The 16342-nt window shown below is 42.4% G+C and overlaps 1 protein-coding gene across 2 annotated transcripts in view; it reads left to right on the top strand.

Annotated features, from left to right (window-relative positions):
• Window positions 1-16342, top strand: part of SLC24A4 (solute carrier family 24 member 4) — a 73899-nt gene that overhangs the window by 20352 nt on the left and 37205 nt on the right. For both annotated transcript variants that reach the window (XM_072116542.1, XM_072116543.1), the window contains exon 3: window positions 7379-7455. In XM_072116542.1, coding sequence (XP_071972643.1) covers window positions 7379-7455 — 77 coding nt within the window. The remainder of the gene's footprint in view (window positions 1-7378; window positions 7456-16342) is intronic.

The raw sequence follows: 16342 nt of genomic DNA, 5'->3' as shown, positions 1-16342 counted from the left end.
ATAGAAAAGCAAATATTTGTTCAATGGAAGTAAAGCGAAAGACTTTGAAGACTTTTGGTAGTTGTTCTGTGGAGGGGACTTTAATACTGTCACTAGGCACTTACTAGTGCCCCTCTTTTATTTTGACATGTACCCCCCCCCCCCCTTATTTTGTATGCCCACTTTTTTTTTAACAAGTGTCCTCCTTTACCAAGTGCCCCCTCCATATTTGCAAATTCGCAGTGCAGCTTACATAAAATATTTTACATGCCTATGCCATGATGCTCCTGTGAGTGGCGGGTACTTTGGCAGCTTAAGGAAATTGCGCTTGACCCTCCTCCACACTTCTACACTTTTTTTGTCTAGCAATTTATTCAACCTGGCGTAGAAATATTCCGCAGCATGTGAACTTTCACTTTTGAAAGTTTGCTTGCTGCAATTTCTGCTCTGGCGTGGGACTTGAACGCCTTGTACCTGGCCACTCAGCCGCTACCCTCGCCCCCCTTCATGTCCCTCACGGCCCCTTGGTATGGAGATGGCATAAAGACGGAAATAATCCCAAGTGCTGGCGAATCGTTGGCATTTGCTATTCTTTCAAGGCTTCTATCTCAGTTTTCTGATTGCGTCTGTTAATAGCAAAATTAGAAAGTAAGGCCAGGTTTACACCACCGTGGCCTGCAGCAATGTGTGAAGAAAGGTAACTTGTATATAATCATAAGCCAGGGGCTTCTTTTTACCATCAGTTTAGGGTGTGCTTAATTCTATTCCCTAACAACATATTTATGGTCACCACTAGCGGTGGTGAGAACATAGCCTATGCAACACATGTTCATAACCTAATTACAACCCATATATACACTCACTGGCCACTTTATTAGGTACACCTGTCAAACTGCTCGTTAACACTTAATTTCTAATCAGCCAATCACATGGCGGCAACTCAGTGCATTTAGGCATGTAGACATGGTCAAGACAATCTCCTGCAGTTCAAACCGAGAATCAGTATGGGGAAGAAGGTGATTTGAGTGCCTTTGAACATGGCATGGCTGTTGGTGCCATTAGGGCTGGTCTGAGTATTTCAGAAACTGCTGATCTACTGGGATTTTCACGCACAACCATCTCTAGGGTTTCCAGAGAATGGTCCGAAAAAGAAAGAACATCCAGTGAGCGGCAGTTCTGTGGGCGGAAATGCCTTGTTGATGCCAGAGGAGAATGTGCAGACTGGTTCGAGCTGATAGAAAGGCAACAGTGACGCAAATTGCCACCCGTTACAACCAAGGTAGGCAGAAGAGCATCTCTGAACGCACAGTACGTCGAACTTTGGGCTACAGCAGCAGAAGACCACACCGGGTGCCACTCCTTTCAGCTAAGAACAGGAAACTGAGGCTACAATTTGCAAAAGCTCATCGAAATTGGACAATAGAAGATTGGAAAAACGTTGCCTGGTCTGATGAGTCTCGATTTCTGCTGCGACATTCGGATGGTAGGGTCAAAATTTGGCGTCAACAACATGAAAGCATGGATCCATCCTGCCTTGTATCAGCGGTTCAGGCTGGTGGTGGTGGTGTCATGGTGTGGGGAATATTTTCTTGGCACTCTTTGGGCCCCTTGGTACCAATTGAGCATCGTTGCAACGCCACAGCCTACCTGAGTATTGTTGCTGACCATGTCCATCCCTTTATGACTAGAGATGAGCGAGCACTAAAATGCTCGGGTGCTCGTTACTCGAGCCGAACATTTCCAGATGCTCGAGTGCTTGTTTCGAGTAACGAGCCCCATTGAAATCAATGGGAGACCCGAGCATTTTTCAGTAAAATTATAAACTGAACGAGCACAGTGAAAGAGCACAGTGCAGAACAGATTGCAGATGTTCGGGAACATCTGCGATCTGTTCCGGAGACACGCGTGCAGAACGGTGTTCTCCGCAATAGTATTTGAAGAACAATATGTGTGAAGAACAACTTGCAGATGTTTGGAAACATCTGCAAGTTGTTCTTCACACATATTGTTCTTCAAATACTATTGCGGAGAACACCGTTCTGCACGCGTGTCTCCGGGACATCTGCGATCTGCTCCGGAGACACCCGTGCAGAACAGTGTTCTCCGCAATAGTATTTGAAGAACAATATGTGTAGAGAACAACTTGCAGATGTTGCCAAACATCTGTAATGTGTTCTTCACACATATTGTTCTTCAAATACTATTGCGGAGAACACCGTTCTGCACGCGTGTCTCCGGAACAGATTGCAGATGTTCCCGAACATCTGCAATCTGTTCTGCACTGTGTTCTTTCACTGTTTTCTTCAATTAAACAATTAAATTAAATGTCTTAATTGTATACTCGCTCATCACTACTTATGACCACAATGTACCCAACATCTGATGGCTACTTTCAGCAGGATAATGCGCCATGTCATAAAGCTGGAATCATCTCAGACTGGTTTCTTGAACATGACAATGAGTTCACTGTACTCAAATGGCCTCCACACTCACCAGATCTCAATCCAATAGAGCATCTTTGGGATGTGGTGGAAAGGGAGATTCGCATCATGGATGTGCAGCCGACAAATCTGCGGCAACTGTGTGATGCCATCATGTCAATATGGACCAAAATCTCTGAGGAATGCTTCCAGCACCTTGTTGAATCTATGCCACGAAGAATTGAGGCAGTTCTGAAGGCAAAACGGGGTCCAACCCATTACTAGCATGGTGTACCTAATAAAGTCGCAGGTGAGTGTATATATGTCATATGCACAAACATAAATGTGTAATGTAGTCATATACAATGAAAATATATATGTATTAGTCATACACATCTGTATAATACAGACTTACGCAAAGACACACAAAGACACACATATAGACTTACACATGTATATGTATAATATAGACTTAAAAACACACACTTATATGTAATATATAGACCACTCAAACGTTTTTATACGGCCGCATGCTACCTGTACTGTTCCATTTTAATATGGGTAGCAGACAACCACATTCACTTAAGTGGGCAATACGCCAATCCATTTGAATGGCCGTATTGCCCACCTTGAGGATGCCAACTTTCTACGGAGATGGGAGGGGTGAGAAGATCTCTCCTGCACCCTGCCGTATGCTACACCCTGCCGCACACTACACCAAGGTATGGCCCCGGTGAGGATAGCGCTTTACTTACACATACTTATATGTATAATACTTACTCCCATGTGCCTCCGTGTGCTCCCCAGGGCTGCTGGTAGTCTCACTTACGTTTCCCTGTTCCAGTGGTCTCTCTCGCGGCTCGGTGTGTGCGTCCCCTTCTCCTAGGGCGCACTTGCGCTGGCTCTGTAAAATTTAAAGGGCCAGTGCTCCACTAATTGGCGCTGGCCAGCTACCAACTCTGTTAAATAGCCAGCCCCTTCCTGTGTCCCCTGCCAGATCTTTGTGCTTCTATGCCTAAGAGAAAGCTGTGTTCCATGCCCTTTGCGATTATCCTGATTTCCCGTTGTGACCTTGATTCCATTCCTGACTCCGTTCCCGTGCTGCCTGTCCTGACCTACCTGGCTAGCTACATACTAGGCTAGCTACATACTAGGGGGCAGGGGCTGACTACATATATACTGGTGGATGATTGGTTTGTTGGCTATACACTGAGGGCCATGAGCTGGCACCAATGTATTTCCCACCCTATTATTCAAGTCAATAGTTTTTCCCATTTTTTTTTTGGCAAAATAAGGTACTTCGGCTTATATTCGGGATAGCTTATACTTGAGTATATACGGTATGTTTATAATCCATAATCTGTGTATAAAATAATTTTCAGTGTGTTGGGGGTTGTGGTTTTTGTTGTTGTTGGGGATGGTTTATGTCAATATATGCATAACTCTATAACAAAATTTGTGGGCTGGTGTTAAATATTCTTCATATTGGTATATTTTCATATTAATTACCATATATTAATCACTGAATGTTATGTCATTAAGTTGTTTATATCTTAATATGTTTTTTACAGATTTTTTGTAACCATTCTTATGTTTTACGTTGGATTTTTGTAAAAGGCCTACAGTAATAGTAATCTGCGGTTTGTTTTTGTTTTTACTTTCAGCAGTGGTGCATATCTTTATATTTGGCTGTGGGAATGGAGCTTAGAGATACCTGCCACTTATTAGAGAATTTTTATGTTCTAACATTGTCAGATAAAATCTAGGGCAGGTGCTGGAAATCAGAAAGCGAGAGCAACGGCCATGTCCTGTGTGGCGTCCACGCTGCGCTGACAAATGGCTTAGATGTAGAGAGCTGGAGAAGGAGAATCTGCAGCACTGTCACATCATTAATGAGAAGAAATACGATTATATCATATGCTGGTGCTAGCTGACACAAATGGGCTGTTACCCATAGCAACCAACACATGATAAAAGAGGGGATCACTGAAGCCTCAGCCCCCTCTGCTCATTCCAAATCAAGATTTAGACGAGCATAGCATGAAAGTAACAAGCTATATGGCATATTTGTTACAATGATTTGATCACCAAATGATTTGATCACCAAATGAGTATCAGTTCCTTCTTAAAACTGACACTAAGGACAGGGCAATGATACACGGTAACTGGGTAAAGAAAATAACAATAATAATGATGACCCACTGACACATGGGCAGTCTGAATAATGATACAGTGACAGGTACAGGACAGCACCACACTCACACTAGGAATACTGGACAATGACACACTGACACCAGGGGTTCAGGAAAACGACACAAACAAACCAGGGGTACAGGAAAACACCTCATTGACACCTGGATTACAGGGCAACACCCTACTGACACCTGGGGTACAGGACGACACACTGACACCTAAGGTACAGGACAACTCCACACTGACACCTGGGATACAGAGCAACAGCACAATGAAACCTGGGGTACAGGGCAACATTACACTGACACCTGGGGTACAGGACAATGACACAATGCCAACTGGGGTAAAAGACAAAGACATACTGACAACTGGGGTGTGGACAATTTGGGTGCAATACAAAGGTCAGCTGTAACTGGGGTTAAGGACAGTGAGCTGCTGACACTGGGAATAGGGTATATAATGGCCTATACATGATATGTCATGTCTGCTGTTCTGAGTTCTGCCGGTAACATTAGTATATCTCCGGGGAGCCACATGCTGTGTGATCCCTGCCGTGTTCTGTCAGCCTGGCACTGCTTTCCTCAGTAATGAGGCTCAATCCTTCCAGCTTGTTTCCCATCAGTAGCCATTTAGAACCAAGACATACAACATCCCCATATCTCAGCTTGTCCCTGTCTGATGCAGCGTTCCCGGGAGCAGAGACTATTATACGTGTAAGTCTCACAAACAGAGATGTAGAATTTACTGTATTCTTTTATTTATTAGTAATCATTATATGACATTGAAATAGTGTATGTCATCAGATGTGATGAGATACATAGTTCAGCAGAGAGTATTTCACAATTAATTGGTTGCTTAAAAAAACATTATTTTATTGGCATCCAATAAAATAAATTTTTTTAAGCAACTGATTAACTTCATGGACCATTTCCATACCATCCATTCACTATCCCTGTGCGCCATCCAGTCAACATTTCCTAGCGATATCCATATTAACAAAAGTATAGCATTTGACAGATATAATTCCAACCTGTCTCTATCAGTCCTGGTGTTTACAATTTTGGTTGTTCCTGGATATGACCGTAAATCTTCTCACTCTGGTCGAATTCTTCTCATGAATAGCTTCTCTTGTCTCTCTGCTGCAGTGCTCTCTGCCTCCTGTCCCTCCCCCCTGCTTTACAAGACCAGCTCAGACACAGGCACTTCCTGCTGGCAAGCAACAGTGTGCAGAGACTTACCCTATATACTCGAGTATAAGCCGACCCAAGTATAAGCCGAGGCCCCTAATTTTAGCACCAAAAACTGGGAAAACCTATTGACTCGAGTGTAAGCAGGGTGGGAAATGCATTGGTCACAGCCTCCCAGTATATAGCCAGCAAGCCCCCAGTAGTATACAGCCAGCCCCCTGCATTATAAAGCCAGGCAGGCCCTAGTAGTATACAGACAGCCAGACCCTAGTAGTATTCAGCCAGCCCCCTTTAGTATATAGCCAACCAGCCCACTTTAGTATAGAGCCTTCACCCTGTGAGGTGAGTATCTACGTTTATTTTTTTTATTGACTCATGTGTAAGCCGAGGTGAGGTTCTTTCAGCACATTTTTCTGCTGAAAAGCTCGGCTTATACACGAGTATATACGGTACTCTACTAGCTATAGACATATAAGCAGAGATAACTGTGTGCTTTATTAATTAGGTGAGGGAGCAGAGCTCAGTGTGTCATTGTGTTTTATATACTCATGACAGAACACAGTATCTCATAGCACAGTGGAGTTATGAAGTGTCTGAGCCCGAATTTTACAATGACCTTCACTGAGAGTTATAGGCTATAAACCTGAGTAAAATTGTAAAGTAAGGGGCAGAGCTGTATGCCGAGCTGCGTCCCTACTCCCATGGGAGTGGCCTGTGAGGAGTAGGGCAGACATGTATGACGTCCTGAGGGGGGAAGCGACAGGGGAGGAGATAAAGGGGACATGGGTGATTTTTTAAATTTGAAATTGGTGTATTAAAGGAAACCTACTATGAGGAATAATAGCCTTAGCTCCCAGTGCCCGGCCAAGCTAGTCCACACCCCAGTGGCCTCTGCAGTTTATTCACATATTACTAAAATAAAATTTTTAATAAAGTAGGTTAGGTTCCAGGGTTATTAAATTGCAGATTAAGGCAGACAGGAATCTACCCTCAGATCTACTTCTGATGGTAGATTCTTCATGGTAGGTTTCATTTAAGAAGCAGTTTCCCGAGGGTAGGGGGGGGGGACCACTCCTCACTGGCCAGGGACTAGGGCCACAATTCTGTATACAGAAAGGTAAACTTTGATCTAACTTATCTTTTTTTTTCGCAAAAAGACAGTTTTGCTATAAAAATTGTTTGGCAATGTGTATACTATACTCTACGGGCAGATTCTCGTTAAGGTATTAATGACCCATACATCATTATCTGTGTATTGCTGGTGTAGGGATTTCTCCACATTTTTATATTTTTATGAAATAATAAAAATTGTAATTTTACACGTTTTGGGGGCCGAACTGAAAATTATTTTCACAGGGAGCTGTATGTTGTCAACCCCTGGTGCAGGGAAGTGCAAATTAGCTCCTATTGACTTCTGTAGGAGTCTAAATACAGTTCCTGGTGACATGGCTATGGACTGTTACAGATTTCAACTGTGAAGCCTGAGAACTTGTTGTATGGTGTTTCTTAAGTGTTTATTTGCCGTTTTCTTCCTCCTGTACTGCTTATTTTATTGTTTTATAATTCCTGAGATGGATAATCATTGTTCTTTCATTTTAGCTATTAACGAATTTCCAGATGATGTATTCACCATAAAAGAAAGGCAGAAAGGAGCCATCCTGCTGCATATCTTCTGTGTAAGTTTGACTTGCAGGACATGAATGAAATGACTGATTATGAATGAGAGTTCCATTGCTGATATAAGAGATGTGTAACATGGAGAAATGTCTAGTATTAATGTCACTATATCATTTTTTGCTGTCAAAAGAAACATCATTTTGGATAAATAATAATCTGTTCTACCTTTTTGTAGTTGAAAGTTTGTTACATTTGTATCATTCTGGTAGCAGACCTGTCCTGTTGCCCACGTACCCAGATCATACAATTTTGGTTAGCAAAGTGGCGCTGGGCATATTGGCCCTGAGACTGCAATTTACCACGGTTGCTAATTAATGGCACAATTCTGCATAAGGTGGGACCTGGAGTAGAAATTCATGCTGCACAGCCGGTTGCCGGATCCAACGGATCATATACTAGCACCAGGGCCGGTTCTAGACAAAGTGGGGCCCTGGGCAAAACTTAAAGTGGGGCCCCAAAATAAAACCATTTTATGACCAGTCACAGTCAGTAATAGGCTCCCTTAGGTATGGTAAAACAAACTGTAATATGGGAGAATTTTATAGGAGATAGATGATAGGGAGATTGATAGGCAGCACGGTGGCTCAGTGGTTAGCACTACTGCCTTGCAGTGCTGGTCAACATCTGCAAAGAGTTTGTATGTTCTCTCTGTGTTTGCGTGGGTTTCCTCCCACACTCCAAAAAATTACTGGTAGGTTGATTAGATTGTGAACCCCATGGGGACAGGGACTGATCTGACAAACTCTGTGCAGTGCTGCGTAATCTGTGTGCACTATATAAAGAATTATTAATTATAATCATTATGATAGAAGATAAATATGAAAGATGATAGAGATTTCTAGATGCAGAACTATAAAGTAGATGATATAAACAGTAGATAGATATGAGAGATAAATACAGTAGAAGAGAAATAGAAGATTGATTAGTAAATAGAGAGAGAAAAAGTGAGATATATAAATGGTCAGCTTATAGGAGATAGATAACTGGACAGATGTATAGACAGAAGATAGATGATAGAGATATATACAGGAGATAGATGATAAGCATCTTCACCCTGGAAATCAACCAAGGGGTATTAACCCTTTCACTGCCAGGCATTTCTGTATATTTTGTCGCGTTATTGACCATAGCAATTTTTACGTTTAAAAATTAAATGGAAATTATAGCAAAAAGATATAAAGTAAACCCAACAAACCACATATTTTCTGAAAGCAGACACTTGCCCCATTTTCTACATTGCATTAAAGAGTTTATAGACATAGGCGCCCTCATGCAATTTTGATTCAAACTGAAACATTTTATAAAAAATACTTAAAATTTTACTTTGATGGCAAAAAAATATTTACCTTCACATCTCCTAAATGTAATAGATATTCACATAAATAACGCCACATAATATCACTAAAACTGTAATAACTAGATATCTGCTTTTCAGCTAGAAATTTTAAGACAGTCACAACCTGCAAAATAGAGCAATAAAACAGAATAAAAAGTAAAGGCGCCATAAAAACCTATAGAATTTTGAAAGCAGACAACCAGGCGATGCATTTGGCAATTAAAGGGGTTGTCCGAGTTCTTGAAAAAAAGCTAAAAGTGGCAGGTAGCCGGCTGCTTAAAAAAAATAAAGATGTACTTACCTCCCGGTGCCCTCCCGTATCCAGCGCTGCTGTCGCTCCGGTCCGGGCGCCATGTAAACAAACATGGCCGCCGGAGCAGCGCTGGATTCAGCTTCCGGCCGGCCGTGGCCGGGCACGCCTATCCGTCCCTATACACAGCATTGTGTATGGGGGCCAGAAGGTTGTCGGGTCCGGCCGGAACTGAGTCCAGCGCTGCTCCGGCGGCCATGTTTGTTTACATGGCGCCCGGACCGGAGTACAGCTTTATTTTTTTTAAGCAGCCCGCTCCCGGCCACTTTTAGCTTTTTTTCAAGAACTCGGACAACCCCTTTAACATTCAAAATTTCCTCTAAAATATATTCTCCTAAAACAGTAAGATGTGAGGAGATCATACAGACCCCACATGTGTATATTCACCAAAATATGCAGCAAAGGGAACATTAAATCCACAGGGAACACCAAACTCTGTGAGCGTCACACAGATCTATCATTATACAATGACCTTACACAATGGTAACCCAAATAAATAACTATATAACCATAACCCAAGCTAATGAGATAATAAAAGTCACTGTTAGATGTGCGCCATTGTATTATCCACACAATAACAGAACCCTCCGCGCTTCATAAGAATACGATTGAGAATGTCATAACATAGTTGTAAATAATGGAGGATGGTGTGAAATAAAAACTTTATTCCAGAACATGTGTGTGTTTTTGGTGTTACATATAACTTTATGGATATTTTCTGGGTCGCGGTGTTAATATATAATAGCAAAGAGGATCGAATGTTCATCGTATAAGTCAATTTTCGCAAAAAAAAAAACTATCACAAAATAAAAGGCATTTCTTAGATAGTTCTGCATTGAGAAGGGTTAAAACATGAATATTAGTTGATATTGTTCCTTCTCAGAATGTAGTAACTTATTAAGTGAATATTTCCATTTTCTGTGAGGTGCACAGAAAACCTGAATATCTCTGGATCCCTGGCACCTAGAAACACAATTCAAGTTCATTTGAAAGAAGAAATTCTCCCCTTTCAGGGGGCCCTGGCCAATTGCCCACTTTGCCTACCCATAGAGCCGGCCCTGACTGGCACAGGCACACCAGCGTAAGATGTCTGACTTGACCCATTGGGGGACATGCATCTTTATTTCTGCTAGTCAAAAATTATTTCTGTATGGTATCCTTGTAATCGTATCGACCCATAGAATAAAGATAGAATGATAATTAGGCTATACGGTGACCAACAAAAAGGAAAAAATCCAGTAGAGAATTTATGTTTTTCTACTCCTGCCCTCAAAAAAAAGTTCCTAAATTTTCAACAATAGGGGATACCGACCACAAAATGGTAACACTAGAAAAATCATCCCGCAAAAAAAATGCCATCACATGGCCCCAATAACGAAAAAAGCTACAAAAGGAGCCAATGAGGAAACTAAAATCCTGGCAGCTGGCATCCTGGCAACAAATAAAGGCCACAAGTGGGGGGTCTCTGTACTCGGGAGAAATTGTAGAACATATTGTATGGTGGGTTTTCTCTTTTTATCTTTTAATTGTCTTGTTTTTGTGACTTTTTACTGCAACCTTTGCTGTCGTTTTTCAAGTACGCCTTGGCCCCTTATGGCGAGTCTCTCTTTGATAGGATGGTAACAGATCAATGTACTGAGCAAAAAACATTGGGGCACATTTACTTAGCCGTTCATGTGGGATCCCCGATCCCAATGTCCGCCGGAATGCACATGTGCCGCAATTCAAGAAGATTGTACGCCTGATTTCCTGCTTGTGTCGCTTCCCCGATCAGGTTCGCCGGCGTTCACCATCTTCTGCCCCCTCCACCCCAAATTTCTGTCGCATGAAGGCCAGCGTCAATGCGCCAAAATTCGATCGTGTGCGAAACAATCCCCAGCGGAATCACTGAAAAGTTGGGAAACCCGACGAAAATGCGGCCGCGTGACCCTTAGTAAATAAGCCCCATTGTCTACGTGTGCATAGCACAATGGACTATTATTGAGTGTAGACTGATGTAGACAGCACTCGTATGGAAAAACCGTTTCTGGGCAATAGATTTCTAATATTTTGTTACCATATGACACATAATGCTCCAGAAGAGCTGTAGGCACCTTTTTAAATTAAATATTTAAATAACTACTAGCAAAATTACTAGATGATGATAAACAAATCAGTTTGTTTACATTTCTCTAATAAATATCCTCTTACTTACTCAGTTTTATTGCTGTTTTAGCTCCTGTCACTCAGTGATAATTAGTGCAAAATTCCAGGGTGTGGGCGGGGACTCTCTAAGCAGACACATTGGGGCACATTTATTTACCTGTCCAAGGAGTTCCCCCGAATTGCATTGTTCCGACAATAATGCACTCTGGCGCGATTCACTAAGATCGTGTGCCCGATACCGTGCATGTTTCGCTTCCCTGCTCAGGTCCGACAGAGTTCACCATCTTCTTCCCGGTGTATGTAAGTGCATTAAAGTCATATGAATAAAGTGTGAAATGGAAGGTAGATTACGCTCACCCGGCCAGGTTCGTCCTGGTGAGACTTCCAGCAAGGCAGCTCGGATCTCACGTGATCCAGCGCGTGAGTTAGGAAGAAATACCATGCGTATGCTCTCGAAACGCGTGGGCTGGATATTGTAGTCCACTACATGGACGCAGTGCTAGGGTTTATGTGATGTCAATATTTTTTATGGAAGCCAAATAAAAAGTCCGGAGTATTTCTTCCTAACTCACGCGCTGGATCATTTCTTTGGATTGTATGTAAGTGCATGTCTGTGAGAGCAATTGCACCAAAATCTGATTGCATGCGACACAATCCCTTTCTAAATACCTGTCCCACCCATGCAATCCCTGGAAACGTTGGGAAGTCCGACGGAAATGCGAACCACGAACCCATAATAAATAAGCCCCATTATGATCCATCTTGTTCTGTGATCTGACAGTGTGGTTTATTTGCACTTTCATTTAGCTTCTGTACATTGTACTAGTATCTAATACATAGAGAGAGAGAGATCAGACAGATCAGGGATGATGAGATCCATCCATGAGATGCTTATTGCACATAATGACACAGTCAACACTCCTACATCTAACTGCTCATGCTGACTGCAGGGGGACGGGGCTAGAGTGCAGGGAGCAGAGACACTCAGCAAGCACGGCCATCACACAGGTATCCAAGATGGCGGTCGTCCCTAAGTCAGATGTTACAGGGTCGTGTCTAGGGGGAACTGAAATTGTGTACAGCAGGACTGATAGAGGCAGGTTGGACTTATGTCTGTGAAATGCTCTATTTTTTTGTTAATAACAGTTTATCCTGGGTACATTCAAAAAACTTGTCTTTGTGGGAATACCGCTTTAAGCATAAGAAGAATCATCCTACATTAATGTATTTTAGAACACTTAGTAGTTTCTCAGTAAATCCTAGAAGCCTTCGGAACAGCTCCCACTTGCTGTATTATCTAAAGCCTTTAAGCACTCTGGGGTACCTGCTGCATGAAAAGTCAAGCTCATCACCCAGCTTTCCTAGGGTAAGATATAACAAGTAAACATAAGAGCACAACCCAAGGAAATAGAGCTTGGCTCCTTCAAAGACTGTCAGTCAGGCATTGCGGTACCTGTACTTGTCATGCAGAGGAGCTCCCCAGCGATGGGTGTGCTATGAAATCTTACAGTAAGAACTTTATCATGGGCAATTGGTATTCTCGTGAGTCGTCTCACTGTTTTAGATTAATGCAGCCGCTTCTGAAAGGAGAAGCTGTGTGGAAATAATGACTAGAGCAGGATGAATTGCCTTTATTCCGTTACAGACAATTATAAGCGGCGCACAGCTCGCAGGAGCCAGGGGAAATCCTTTTTCTTATACTCTCATTTGATTCATTTTTAATTACAGCAGCATTGTCTGCAGATACAGCATATGGTAGTAGCAGCATCCTCTGCAGATGTGTGATGCCATCAGCGCCATTTACAGACATGTGATGTCACCAGCATCATCTGCCAATGTGTGATGTCACCATCTGCCAATTTGTGATGTCAACAGCACCATCTACCAATGTGTGATGTCACCAGCATCATCTGCCAATGTGTGATGTCAGCAGCATCCTCTGCAGATGTGTGATGCCATCAGCCCCATTTACAGATGTCTGATGTCAGCAGCACCATCTGCCAATGTGTGATGTCAGCAGCATCCTCTGCAGATGTGTGATGCCATCAGCCCCATTTACAGATGTGTGATGCCATCAGCCCCATTTACAGATGTGTGATGCCATCAGCCCCATTTACAGATGTGTGATGTCAGCAGCACCATCTGCCAATGTGTGATGTCAGCAGCACCATCTGCCAATGTGTGATGTCAGCAGCACCATCTGCCAATGTGTGATGTCAGCAGCATCATCTGCCAATGTGTGATGTCAGCAGCATTATCTGCCGATGTGTGATGTCAGCAGCATCATCTGCCGATGTGTGATGTCAGCTGCATCATCTGCCAATGTGTGATGTCAGCAGCATCATCTGTCAATGTGTGATGTCAGCAGCATTATCTGCCAATGTGTGATGTCAGCAGCATTATCTGCCAGTGTGCGATGTCAGCAGCATTATCTGCCAATGTGTGATGTTAGCAGCATTATCTGCAGATGATGTTGGTGTCACCAGTATTATGTGAAGTCATCAGCATCATTTACAGATATGCAATGTCACCAGTATCATCTGCAGAAATGTGACTTCATCAATTTCGTTTACATATATGTGATGTTACAAGCAACACCTGCAGATATGTGATGTCATCAGTGTCATTTACAGATATGTGATCTCACCAATATCATCTGCCAATATGTGATTTCTTCATTGTCATTTACAAATGTGTGATCACTACATCACCTGCAGATATGTAGTGGCATCAGCATGATTTATAGATGGGTGACATTGCAGGCATCATTGTGCGGCCACTCCATTCACTTCTATAAACCTGCTGAAATTATCAAAGTGAAGAACCATGTTTGGCTAACTTTGACAGTGCTATAGAAATGTGAATGGATGATGTATGTCCAATCAGGGACCCTACTGATCTGCAAGTTACGTCCTGTCCTGCAGATATACAAATAGTTTATGTAATTGAAGTAACCCTTTAATACGGTAATAATAATAATAATAATCTTTATTTATACAGCGCCATCAAACTCCATTGCACTTTACAAAACAATGCAAGTAGATGCCGGGTGAGAACTAACTTCTTAACCCTTTTCCCTTTTTGTATTATCATTTTCTTTTTTTAAATCAGAACTTTTTTATTAAGGCATAGAGAAGACAAAGCCTTACATTTTTTAGTTTTTAGCGATAAAAGACATAAAAAAAAAAAAAAAAAAAAAACGTAAGAAAAGGAAAGCCCCCCAACTGGAGTATGTCTTGCAACATCAATTTCCCGGCTGCAACCGGATACCACAGCATATTTCCCGGACGCAGCCGGGTTACACATCTAGTTTTCCGGACGCAGCCGGTATTCATATTAAACACAGAATATAACACATACCCCCCTTAACCCCCCCCCCTCCCAACTCTTCCCTGGTCTGACGCCTCTATATATTTGGTGAATCTATTTCCGAATAATAGGCTCCCCTAATTTGTTCTAGGATATAGCAATTATTTACCCCCCCATAGAGCTTTTAGCAAACCATAGAGATGCTACTATTCACCCATTAAGCAGTGCCAACTTTTGTCTAATGGCAAGAAGTGCCCCTGATGGTAGTCCCGGTGTTGCCAGCCAACCTCCCCAGATCGTCTCAAATTTTTTGGTAGTTTTCCTTTTTAAATATACTCCATATTCTAATATAATAATGTTATTCATACGGTTCTTATATTCCCTCATAGTAGGAGGAGAGGTTCGAATCCAGTGTGAGAGGATTTCCTTCCGCGCCTGGTAAAGGGCTCTCTGAATGCCCAAACCTACAGAGTTATTCACTTCTATCTCAGGCATTATGCCTAGCACACATAGTCGCGGCTGAGCCTCCAGAGAGACCTGGAAAACCCTGGATAGTAGACGCATCACCTCCTTCCAATAATCACCCAGTTCATGACAAGACCATAACATGTGTAATAGGTTTGCATTGTCCTGCTGGCAACGAGGACATTCAGAGGTGGGGCGAAGATTAAACTTAAACAACATCTTAGGGGTTCTATAGACTCTATAAATAAGAAATAGCTGACTCAGTCTCTGACTTTCGCTAGGTGATAACTTTGGTACCATGTCTAATACATCATTCCATTGTTCATCACTTAATGGGCCCAGGTCAACCTCCCACTTTGGTCTCGATGGGAACTGAAGATTGTCTAATTGTTTACCTAATAACCATGAATACAAAAAGGATATCATCCCTGGTGTTTCCTGACGGTTGGCAATGTGCGTCATTAAAATACTGCTGGTTATAGGTGGATTGCCTTCCCCAAATTGCGTTGTTAGGGCATGCCGTAGTTGTAAATATTGATAGAAACATCTATTATCCAAACCAAACTCTTCCTTCAATTGTTCAAATGTTTTGAGTTGCCTGTCATGAAATATCTGTGTGAGTGTAATCACTCCCTTCTGTTCCCACGCAGAGAAGCCCTCCAGTTGGAGCACCTCTGGTATATTAATGTTGCGCCATATGGGGCTATAATCTGTTATCTGACCTTGACCTGTAAGTTCCTTGAACGTCATCCAAATGCGTCGCATCAAATGCAATGTGGGTAAGGATACATCATGAACTTTGGTGAACCCAGCTTCAATAGCACATAATGGTATTGGAAACTTAGACCACTGGCATATTAATCCGCCCACAATTCCTATGTTCTCCTTCTGTCCCCATCCTTTAAAATGCTGTAACTGGGATGCAAGGAAGTATAACCATGGGTCAGGAAGGGCCAGGCCCCCCGCCCATTTACACCTCTGCAAATATTCATATTTTATACGAGCAATGCCCTTTTTCCATACCAAGGAACGGAATAGACCCAATACTCTGCGGAAATATGATTTGGGAATCCATATTGGGGAGTTGTGTAGAATGTATAGCAGTTGTGGCATAAGGATCATCTTAAGTAAGTTGCCCCTGCCTACCGATGACATAGGAAGTTTACACCATGAATTTACCTTCTTTTCAAACCGGCAGAGTAGTGGAGTTAAATTGTCAGCTATATAATCTTTAGGGGATGTAGTGATCTGTATACCTAGGTATTTGAATTTTCTCACCACTTGTAGCTCTCCCGTGTAATATAAGGGGTCTGCGGTCTGT

Source organism: Engystomops pustulosus, chromosome 7 (genome assembly GCF_040894005.1).
Source record: "Engystomops pustulosus chromosome 7, aEngPut4.maternal, whole genome shotgun sequence".
Taxonomy (NCBI): domain Eukaryota; kingdom Metazoa; phylum Chordata; class Amphibia; order Anura; family Leptodactylidae; genus Engystomops; species Engystomops pustulosus.
Note: the sequence above shows the minus strand (reverse complement) of the source record. Positions and strands in the feature narration are given on the sequence as shown.